This window comes from Mesoplodon densirostris, chromosome 7 (assembly GCF_025265405.1).
Source record: "Mesoplodon densirostris isolate mMesDen1 chromosome 7, mMesDen1 primary haplotype, whole genome shotgun sequence".
In the NCBI taxonomy this organism is placed as follows: Eukaryota; Metazoa; Chordata; class Mammalia; order Artiodactyla; family Ziphiidae; genus Mesoplodon; species Mesoplodon densirostris.
In genome coordinates this window covers 96,429,609-96,441,949 of record NC_082667.1, presented here as the reverse complement: position 1 = coordinate 96,441,949, position 12,341 = coordinate 96,429,609, and the positions used below count along the sequence as shown (strand labels likewise).

Here is a 12,341-nt window from a genome sequence, read left to right as displayed (position 1 = left end):
GAAGAATGAAAAGCCTGGGAGTATTTGGAAAACTACCAGTAGTTTGGCATAGTTGGAATAAAAAGTATAGACAAAGATGATGCATATAAAATGGCAGGAGTAATCAGAGGTCTTTCTGATCATGAAGAGCATTTTATGCGATGTTTAAGGATAATGAAATTTTTATGCTGCAGGTAATGGGTAGTCACTGAAACATATTAATCAAGGAACTGTGATGATCAGATTAACATTTTAGGAGGATCACTCCAAAATAAAGGAACTGATACAGGGGCAGGGGACCAATTGCTATAATAATGTATTTATCCAGGTACAACATGATGAAGGCCTAACTGAAGCCACTGGCAGTAGATGTGGTTAGAAGAGAATAAATTCATGACACATTTGAGAAGTAGATTTGACAAGACTTGATGAATAACTAACTGAATGTAAAATTAAAGAGACATAGTAAGAATGAGTTGCAGATTTGCAGTTTGCATTACTGGACCAAGATTGTGACATCTCCAGTGTTAGGAAATAAAAGAGAAGCAGGTTACAGGGAGTGGGTGAGGAAGAGAAACAATTATTAAAGTACATAGCTACCTTTGCCTAGCATGCATGCCCCACTCAATGCATTTCTCATGGGATTATCAATCATCTAGCACTGCACACAAGGGATGAGCAGGTGACCCAAACTAACCAATCAGAATATTTTTGGGGGAGTAACAAATACTGGAAAGGAAGGAAAGAGATATCTTTAGCCTGAGAACATAAATTGTGATAATGGTAAACCTGGAGTCACCAATGTCTATATTTAACACAGGGTAGAAAGAACCTATCCAAGAATAAACCCATCTCTTAAGATGGAGAGAGAGAAAGAGAGATGTCCTGGTAACACCACTCGAATCCTGAAGCTAGTCCCAATCTTTTGAACATCTCAGTTATTTAAAAGCATAAGTTGCTTAAAAAAAAAAAAGTACTAAAGTTGGCCACTAAAAGATTCTTGACTAAAAGTTTTTTTAAAAAATGATTAAAGACAGAGCTTGAGCTACCTACAAAGCTCCAAGTAACAATATCTAACAGGAAATTAGAACTATAGAGCTCAAAACAGAGGTCAAAGGCTAGAGACACATGATATCTATTGGCAAAAAAAAAATGATTAGGTAGTGGACATTTTTGAAAGAGATTATTTTTTTTCTTCCAGTTTTACTGATATAATTGACACACAACACTGTGTAAGTTAAGATGTATAGCATAATGATCTGACTTACATACATCATGAAATGATTATCACAGTAAGTTTAGGGAAAATCCATCATCTCATACAGGTACAAAATTAGAGAAATAGAAAAAAAAAGTTTTCCTTGTCATGAGAATTCTTAGGATTTGCTCTCTAAGCAACTTTCATATATAACGTACAGCAGTGTTAATTATATTTATCATGTTGTACATAACATCCTTAGTGCTTATTTATCTTATAACTGGAAGTTTGCACTTTTTGACTTTCATATAATAAAAGACTATTTTTAAAACATCTATAAAACTCTATAATTTTATTTTTAATTTTAATAACCACAAATGGGATAAGAGTAGAAACATTTTGTAAATAAAACTAAAGCTCATCTTTTGATAAGATAGGAGAATTATATTAACAGGAATAACATAAAATAAATAAGTTAAAACATACACAGAAACACACACACATATCTTTGAGAGGCAGCTTTACAGCATAGACTGGCTAGATGGCAGTGTTTGAATCTTGGCTCTACCTCTTGACAGCTCTGTGACCCTGAACAAGAAACTTAATCCTTTTGTGTCTCAACTTCGTTATCTACAAAAAGGGATAATACATGTACCTACTAAATAGGGTTGATTTGAAAATTAAATGAGTTAAGTGTTTAAGTGCTTTACTTGTATTAATTCTTAAATAATAATATATGAAGAACATAGTAAGTACATGTAAGTGTTGATTATTATTATGCACTTGGGATTTAAGGAAAAAATGTTTTCCCTATGCAATTTACCTTTACAATTTTATGTTCTTTAGACTAATAGAAAATTAGTTTGCCTTTCCTCAGCATACACTAAATGGCAGGAAGGGAAAAAAAAATCTCAGAAATTGAGTGGTGTAAAGAAAACTAATCTGACACTGAACTGTCCATAAACAATAAAAAAAAAATACCTAGTACATCTTCACAAGAAAAATTTATAATACTGTGAAATTTAAACCAAGAAAAATTTACAACACTGTGAAATTTAAATTAATCATATTTTTCAATCTTCTTTCTGGATGCTTTCGCTCACACCTCTCCATAGTATCTAATAGTCTCACACGCTCCATTTATCCCCTGAGTTCCACAATATTACAAAGATCGTACAATTATCTTCCAAAAAAGGACACGTTTGAGAGTAAAGAAAAAATTATTAATAATCACATCAGGAGAACAGGTGTAAATCACAGTCCAAGCAATCCAGGACACCATGGCCAAGATTTTCCCCTGCTCAAGGACATAGGTCATATGAGCTTTCTGTGGCAGATAATTATTTGACTATTTCCTCACCCAGATAACACATGTGCTTCAATAGTTAGCTTAAACCAAATATGAGAATTCCAAGCATCTTTTGTTGTAAGACAAGGAATAATTTTGGACATAAAAGGCTATCCTTAGCACCAATAAGGGATTGAGCGACTATAGAGCTCGAATCTGGGAAATCCCACACTGAATCTCTGAAAAGCTTTATTGTAGTTAATGAGGAGACATGCTATATCTCTGAATCAAAAATACATTTAATTCATCACACCTAGTCATTTTTTTCTCAGGGAAGACTCCCAGAAACCCAATTTGTACATATTTAGACATCTAACTTCATATCACATGGTAATGTTAATGGGTAGATGTTATAGACTTGTTGTATCCAACCACACCTGCAACTACAACAGTTTATTCTAAATCTAGCCCACCTTAGAATTAAGATAAAATGTTAACCATAATGGAAAATTCATTTCAACAAAATGACTAATTACTCTAACAAATTTTTCGAAATGGTTTTGTTTTGTCATATAAATGCATATAAGTGTCTGTAAGAAACTTGGCAATATTAAATACAAAGTATACTAAGCTTGTCATTAAAATTAATTGCAAAGACAATATCCCCCAAATTCATCATGAAAGACAATTTAGTTCAGAATACAAAAGTAAATATTTTCAATTACTATTATCAGTAAAAAATAAAAATTATTGTGATATATTTTTTCTAAAAGCCTCTGATTTCTTATGGAATAAAAAAGAAAAATTCTTAAACTAGTATTTTTTTTTAAATCTGCTAACAATTGTTTTCTTGGAGTACTGAAAATGGAGTGACTATGAAACCTTGGGAAAGGAATAACAAATATGATAGAAAGTACTAGGTTGTAATGAATTTATTTACATACACATTTAGAGTTCCAGATTTGTAATTCTAGAGTGAAAAATAATGATAAAAATGTTTAAAAATAAATTAAAGTTTAAGCCAAATCAAATTAAAAGAAGGCAAAATTGTGTAATCTTTGTTCAACGACTTCTATGCTAGTAAGACACCAATGTATAGAGTCAAAGCATAGTCAGCTGATTAACAGGTCAAATTAAACAGAATAAATTATCTAGGAATGAACAGGGACCACAATTCATACTCACAATATGAATCTTATAATAATATAGCCTACACTGCCTAAGGAGAAGCATTTAATGTTTATATTTTCTTTGAGATGTGGAGTTATGGGATAAAGAAATGGTGTGTGGACAGAGAGAAAAGTTGTAGAGAAGAAAGAAAACACTGGTAATATAGAGTATAAACTGTTGAGGTAAAAAGAACAGAAAAAACAAAACATATTTTCAAGGGGGAAACGTTATCTTCCAAATCCTGTATCAGAAAGGTAAACTAAAGTAATGGTAAAAAAAATCAAACTTCATACAAAGAAATAATTTGCTTGTATACAAGATTTTGAATTTGTTTTTCACACTCACTGCTAATTAAGGTATAATTGTTTCAACTTTAAATAATTACTTTTTGGAAACATATACTATGTAAAAGAACAATTTTCCAAAATATGCACATGGTTATCTTTAACTTATAACCCAAAACTTATCCATCTTCACTTTCCATAACTTTGTAAAACAAAATGAAATAAAAGTATGAGATTTTTATTTTTAAAATATACTCTAGATGAAAGAACTATATAACCAAATGAATCAAGTATCCCTAAAACATTTCTATTATTATCAGGAAGTTCAATTAAAAATATTTTGCCATCAAAATGATACCATTTTTATTTATACTTTTATATTAAGGTAAAAAATAAATTACACTGAAAATTTTAGAGATGCTACCTGAATCACAAATGGATTTTTATTAGCAAAATATTTTTACTTTTACTTAACTAAGACTAACTGTGAAAGCCTACGGATTTAAAGAAGGTTCTTCATGGAGCAAGCTTCAAAAGAAACATTTCTAATGGGAAAATTAAAGTAGATTAATTACCTGTAAGATAACAAGAGCATTTTCTATGGAAAGGTCATCTGATGGTAGGCCTTCACTTTTCCAAATTAACTGTTCACTTTCAGTACAAAGAAATCTCTTCAGATCAAATTCTGAAAAATTAAAGATATCAATAATACTTTACTACAATAATCTTATGCTTGATAAAAGAAAGGGAATAAAACTATTTATAATATACTCAAACAACAGTCCCATGATCATTCTTAATACGCAATCCCTCCTTCTGCATTTAGAATCAGAAACTAAAGAGAAAAAAAGTTTTAAAAAGTGCAAAGGAATGAAACTCAAATTATATTTCTTCTATCAAATGAATGTACCACAACTATAATAATTTGAGAAAACCACAAAATTCACAAAGAATTTTGAAATTCCTACATCTCATCTTACCATATGAAATTAGTGTAAAAATTAATAAAATGTTTAATTGTATTCATACAACATCAAAATAATTCAGTGGTGTCAGTTTCAAAAAGAGATTTTATGGGTAGAAGAGTCATTATACTAAAGCAATTCTCAGAACATTTGTAGAATTTAGCACATCTAAAGTAGTTATGGTATCCTTTAACTTACAGAAAATTTTCCTCATTTAAAAAAAAAGTAAAATGACAAAAATCAAAAGATGTGCTTTTTAGTATATTGAAATTTCAAATTTATGAATAACTAAATACAAACTTTCAAGACCAGCTGACTTGGTCCATTCTACCAAACAGGTTTTTCTCAGACCCTCAGGAGCAGCAGAAAGATATGTAATAAATGCAGCAGCTAGCTGAGCTCTTTTAGGAAGAGTAGCTAATTCCTCTGTTATCTCTTTAACCTGGAAAAAAAAGGAGAGAGAGAGCAACATATGGATATGTTCTAAGATAGAAAAAAATATTGATAGCTTCACAAATTGAAATTTTGACTATAGAAAAAATCATTTATTGGTTTAAAGTAATAACATGTCTGAACAAAATTGTCGAAATGTAAAAATACCAAGACCTCAGACCTTGCTGTGATATTAAAACAATGTATAAAATCCCAACATATCTGTAAAGAAGAATATATTTTGTCACTGAAATCTCCTAATAATTCTAATAAATACTGTGAATTAGCATCACTTTGTAAAACATGATTTAGATACACAGAGTATGAGCAAAGATAAAAAACAAAAATTAAGCATGGACTCTTTAATTAGAAGCATAGTGTGGCTAATGCATAAGCCTGAGCAGAAAGAGTGCCAAAATAGGAATAATGAAAAGAGAAACACAGAATTGACTGGAAGGAGGAAGATTTGAAAATCTTCCCATGCCATGCAAAGTAGCTTCAGTTTTAACCTGCAGTAATAATGAGCCACTGAACGTGTTTAAACAGAGCAATGAGTGATGTAATGAGACTGGGTTTTAGAAAGGTAATTCAGCTGACAAATAAGAATCAACTAATTAAAGGGTCAGATAGGAGAAAGACAAGTCAGGAGAATTCAGGTGTAAAAAGAAAAAGAAGAGCATTAAGGATGGAAGACAAATATGAAGGATATTTGCAAAGGGATACAAATTAATAGAAGGAGTCTAAGATAATCCACATATTTTTAGTTTTGATGCCTATAAGAAAGATGCCTTATGAGACACAGGAAATAAAAGAGATTTCATATGAGAAAATAAAATAAGTTAATTTAGACATGTATTTGAGTTCCAGAGACAGCTGGATACCAATATCTAAGGTGTAGTTACAAATATGAATTTAAAAGTCAGCAGATTAGAAACATAGCTCTGGTCAGCATCATCATTTGGGTGACATTCTTAAGACTGGATGAGAATTCCTAGAATATTTGCAGAGAAAGGAGCTGAGGAAGAGAATACTGAGGGGGCAATTGACATTATTGGATAAGCAGATGATGAGGATCCAGCAAAGGCAGGAATCTAACTGCTTAAAAAAAAAAAAAGATGAACAAAAACAAGAGACAACACTTTAACAAAGTTGAAATAAGAGAGAATTTCAAACACAAATAAATAGCTGACAGTGTCAAATCTGAAGAGGACTGTCTTGGTAAAGGTAAGTCCAAAAAAGGCTCAAAACAGTACTAAATTTTCCACATCTCATTTGTACCACTACCTTTTCCTAACTAAAAGAGGATTAGGATGCTTTGCCTAAAATCCATTCATATAAAGATATTTTGCTTAAAGATTAATTCACGGCAGAGCTTCAAGATGGCAGAGGAGTAAGATGTGGAGATCACCTTCCTCCCCACAAATACATCAGAAATACATCTACATGTGGAACAACTCCTACAGAACACCTACTGAATGCTGGTAGAAGACCTCAGACTTCCTAAAAGGCAAAAACCTCCCCATGTACCTGGGTAGGGCAAAAGAAAAAAGAAAAAACAGAGACAAAAGAATACGGATGGACCTGCACCTCTGGAAGGGAGATGTGAAGGAGGAAATATTTCCACGCACTAGGAAGCCCCTTCACTGGTGGAGACAGGGGGTGGCGGGGGGGAAGCTTCCGAGTCATGGAGGAGAGCGCAGCAATAGGGATGCAGAGGGCAAAGTGGAGAGATTCCCACACAGAGGATCAGTGCTGACCAGCACTCACCAGCCTGAGAGGCTTGTCTGCTCACCCACAGGGACAGGTAGGGGCTGGGAGTGGAGGCTCAGGTTTCAGAGGTCAGATCCCAGGGAGAGGACTTGGGATGGCTGTGTGAACACAGCCTGCAGGGGGCTAGTGCACCTCAGCTACCGGAAGGGAGTTCGGGAAAATGTCTGGAACGCCAAAGAGGCAAGACACCATTGTTTCGAAGTGTGCAAGGAGAGGGGATTCAGAGCACCATGTAAATGAGCTCCATAGACAGGCGCAAGCCGTGGCTATCAGCACAGACACCAGAGATAGGCATGAGACACTAAGGCTGCTGCTGCAGCCACCAAAAAGCCTGTGTGCAAGCACAGGTCACTATCCACAACTCCCCTCCCGGAGGTCTGTGCAGCCCACCACTGCCAGGGTCCTGTGATTTAGGAACAACTTCCCCAGGAGAACTCATGGCGTGCCTCAGGCTGTTGCAACATCATGCTGACCTCTGCCGCTGCAGGCTCAACCCGCATTCCGTACCACTCCCTCCGCCTGGCTTGAGTGAGCCAGAGACCCCTAATAAACTGCTGCTTTAATCCTGTCCTGTCTGGGCAGGGAACAGATGCCCTCAGGCGACCTACAAGCAGAGGCAGGGCCAAATCCAAAGCTGAACCCCAGGAGCTGGGAGAACAAAGAAGAAAAAGAGAAATCTCTCCATGAAGCCTCAGGAGCAGCAGGTTAAAACTCCACAATCAACTTGATGTATCCTGAATCTTTGGAATACCTAAATATACAATGAAACATCCCAAAACTGAGGCAGTGGACTTTGGGAGTAACTGCAGACATGGGGTTTGCTTTCTGCATCTAATTTGTTTCTGGTTTTAAGTTTATCTTAGTTTAGTATTTAGAGCTTATTATCACTGGCAGATTTATTTACTGATTTGGTTGAATTCTTGCTTTTTTTATATACATATAAATATTTTTCCTTTTTCTCCTTTTGTGACTGTGTATGGATATGCTTCTTTGTGTACTTCTGTCTGTATAGCTTTGCTTTTATCATTTATCTTAGGGTTCTGTGTGGCTGTGTTTTTTTTAGTATAGTTTTTAGTCCTTGTTATCATTGGTGGATTTGTTTATTGGATTGGTTGCTCTCTCTTTCTTTTTTTATTACTTTTTAATTTTTTTGTTTTTAATAATATTTTTTATTTTTTAATTTATTTTTTTCTTCCTTTCTTTATTTCTTTTTCTCCCTTTTCTTCTGAGCTGTGTGGGTGACAGAGTCTTGCTGTTCCAGCCAGGTGTCAACCCTGAGCCTGTGAGGTGGGAGAGCTGAGTTCAGGACGTTGGTCCACCAGAGATTTTCCAACCCCACACGTAATATCAAACAGTAAAAGCTCTCTCAGAGATCTCCATCTCAACATGAAGACCGAGCTCCACTCAACGACCAGCAAGCTACAGTGCTGGACACCCTATGCCAAACAACTAGCAAGAGAGGAACACAACCCCACGCGTTAGCAGAGAGGCAGCCTAAAATCATAATAAGGTCACAGACAACCCAAAACACACCAACAGACATGGTCCTGCCCAGCAGAAACACAAGATCCAGCCTCATCCACCAAAATACAGGCACTAGTCCCCTCCCCCAGGAAACCTACACAACCCACTGAACCAACCTTAGCTACTGGAGGCAGACACCAAAAACAACGGGAACTAGGAACCTGCAGACTGTGAAAAGGAGACCCCAAACACAGTAAGTTTAGCAAAATGAGAAGACAGAGAAATACAGAGCAGATGAAGAAGCAATGTAAAAACCCACCAGACAAAACAAATGAAGAGGAAATAGTCAGTCTCCCGGAAAAAGAATTCAGAGTAATGATAGTAAAGATGATCCAAAACCTTGGAAATAGAATGGAAAAAATACAAGAAATGTTTAACAAGGACCTAGAAGAACTAAACAGCAAACAATGACGAACAATGCAATAAATGAAATTAAAAATTCTATAGAAGGAATCAATAGCAGAATAACTGAAGCAGAAGAACAGATAAGTGACCTGAAAGTAAAAACAGTGAAAATAACTGTTGCAGAGGAGAATAAAGAAAAAAGAATGAAAAGAATTGAAGACAGTCTCAGAGACCTCTGGGACAACATTAAATGCACCAACATTTGAATTATAGGGGTCCCAGAAGAAGAAAAGCAAAAGATAGGGACTGAGAAAATATTTGAAGAGATTATAGTTGAAAACTTCCATAATATCAGAAAGCAAATAGTCAATCAACTCCAGGAAGAACACAGAGTCCCATACAGGATAAATGCAAGGAAAAATAGGCCACGACACATATTAATCAAACTATTAAAAATGAAATACAAATACAAAATATTAAAAGCAGCAAGGGAAAAGCAACAAATAACATACAAGGGAATCCCCATAAGGTTAACAGCTGATCTTTCAGCAGAAACTCTGCAAACCAGAAGGGAGTGGGAGGACATATTTAAAGTGATGAGAGAAAAACCTACAACCAAGATTACTCTACCCAGAAAGGATATCATTCAGATTCGACGGAGAAATTAAAACCTTTACAGACAAGCAAAAGCTAAGAGCATTCAGAACCATCAAACCAGTTTTACAACAAATCCTAAAGGAACTTCTCTAGGTAGGAAACACAAGAGAAGGAAAAGACCTACAATAACCCAAAACAATTAAGAAAATGGTAATAGGAACACACAAATTGATAACTACCTTAAATGTAAATGGATTAAATGCTCCAACCAAAACACATAGATACCTGAATGGGTACAAAAACAAGATCCATATATATGCAGTCTACAATAGACCCACTTCAGACCTAGGGACACATACAAACTGAAAGTGAGGGGATGGAAAAAGATATTCCATGCAAATGCAAATCAGAAGGAAGCTGGAGTAGCAATTTTCATATCAGACAAAATAGACTTTAAAATAAAGACTATTACAAGAGACAAAGAAGGACACTACATAATGATCAAGGGATCAATCCAAGAAGAAGATATAACAATTGTAAATATTTATGCACCCAACATAGGAGCACCTCAATACTTAAGGCAAATACTAACAGCCATAAACAGAGCAACTGACAGTAACACAATCATAGTACGGGATTTTAACATCCCACTTTCACCAATGGATAGATCATCTAAAATGAAAATAAATAAGGAAACACAAGCTTTAAATGATACCTTAAACAAGATGGACTTAATTGATATTTAAAGGACATTCCATCCAAAAACAACAGAATACTCTTTCTCCTCAAGTGCTAATGGAATATTCTCCAGGATAGATCATACCTTGGGTCACAAATAACGCCTTGGTAAATTTAAGAAAATTGAAATCGTATCAAGTATCTTTTCCGACCACAATGCTATGAAACTAGATATCAATTACAGGAAAATATCTGTAAAAAATACAAACACATGAAGGCTAAACAATACACTACTAAATAACCAAGAGATCACTGAAGAAATCAAAGAAAAAAACCTAGAAACAAGTGACAATGAAAACACTACGACCCAAAATCTAGGGGATGCAGCAAAAGCAGTTCTAAGAGGGAGGTTTATAGCAATATAATCCTACCTCAAGAAACAAGAAATATCTCAAATAAACAACATAAGCTTACACCTTAAGCAATTAGGGAAAGGACAAAAAAATCCCAAAGTTAGCAGAAGGAAAGAAATCATAAATATCAGATTAGAAATAAATGAAAAATAAATGGAGAAAAAAATAGCTAAGATCAATAAAACTAAAAGCTGGTTCTTTGAGAAGATAAACAAAATTCATAAACCACTAGTCAGACTCATCAAGAATAAAAGGGAGAAGACTCAAATCAATAGAATTAGAAATGAAAAAGAAGTAACAACTGACACTGCAGAAAAACAGAGGATCATGAGAAATTACTACAAGCAACTATATGCAAATAATATGGACAATCTGGAAGAAATGAACAAATTCTTAGAAAAGGACAACCTCCTGAGATAGAACCAGGAAGAAATAGAAAATAGAAACAGGCCAATCACAAGCACTGGAATTGAAACTGTGATTAAAATCTTCCATCAGGGCTTCCCTGGTGGCCCAGTGGTTGAGAGTCTGCCTGCCGATGCAGGGGACACAGGTTCATGCCCTGGTCTGGGAAGATCCAACATGCTGCGGAGTGGCTGGGCCCTTGAGCCATGGCCACTGAGCCTGCACATCCGGAGCCCATGCTCCACAATGGGAGAGGCCACAACAGTGAGAGGCCCACGTACCTCAAAAAAAAAAAAAAAAAAAAAAAAAATCTTCCAACAAACAAAAGCTCAGGACCCAATGGATTCACAGCCAAATTCTATCCAATATTTAGAGAAGAGTTAACACCTATCCTTCTGAAACTCTTTCAAAATATAGTAGAGGGAGGAACTCTCCTAAACTCATCGTACGAGGCCACCATCATCCTGATAACAAAACCAAAGATGTCACCAAAAAAGAAAATTACAGACCAATATCACTGATGAACATAAATGCAAAAATCCTCAACAAATTACTAGCAAACACAATCCAGCAGCACATTAAAAGGATCATACACCATGATCAAGTGGGGTTTATCCCAGGAATGCAAGGATTCTTCAATATATGCAAATCAATCAATGTGATAAAGCATATTAACGAACTGAAGGAGAAAAACCAAATGATCATCTCAATAGATGCATAAAAAGCTTTTGACAAAATTCAACACCCACTTATGATAAAAACTCTACAAAACATAGGTATAGAGGGAAATTACCTCAACATAATAAAGACCATATATGACAAACCCACAGCCAACATCATTCTCAATGGTGAAAAACTGAAACCATTTCCACTAAGATCAGGAACTAGACAAGATTGCCCACTCTCACCACTATTATTCAACATAGTTTTGGAAGTTTTAGCCACAGCAATCAGAAAAGAAAAAGAAATAAAACAAATCCAAATCAGAAAAGAAGAAGTAAAACTGTCATTGTTTGCAGATGACATGATACTATTCATAGAGAATTACAATGATGCTACCAGAAAACTACTAGAGCTAATCAATGAATGTGGCAAAAGTAGCAGGATACAAAATTAATGCACAGAAATCTCTGCATTCCTATACACTAATGATGAAAAATCTGAAAGAGAAATTAAGGAAACACTCCCATTAACCATTGCAACAAAAAGAATAAAATACCTAGGAATAAACCTACCTAAGGAGACAAAAGACCTGTATGCAGAAAACTATAAGACACTGATGAAAGAAATTAA

At 34.9% G+C, this 12,341-nt stretch overlaps 1 protein-coding gene across 1 annotated transcript in view; it reads right to left on the bottom strand.

Moving 5' to 3' along the window:
• Positions 1 to 12,341, bottom strand: part of DYNC2H1 (dynein cytoplasmic 2 heavy chain 1) — a 384,236-nt gene that overhangs the window by 237,718 nt on the left and 134,177 nt on the right. Inside the window, exons 62-63 of the mRNA XM_060105577.1 lie at positions 5,185 to 5,326; positions 4,495 to 4,604 (exon numbers count right to left, since the gene is read on the bottom strand). Of these exons, the coding sequence (XP_059961560.1) occupies positions 4,495 to 4,604; positions 5,185 to 5,326 (252 nt within the window). The remainder of the gene's footprint in view (positions 1 to 4,494; positions 4,605 to 5,184; positions 5,327 to 12,341) is intronic.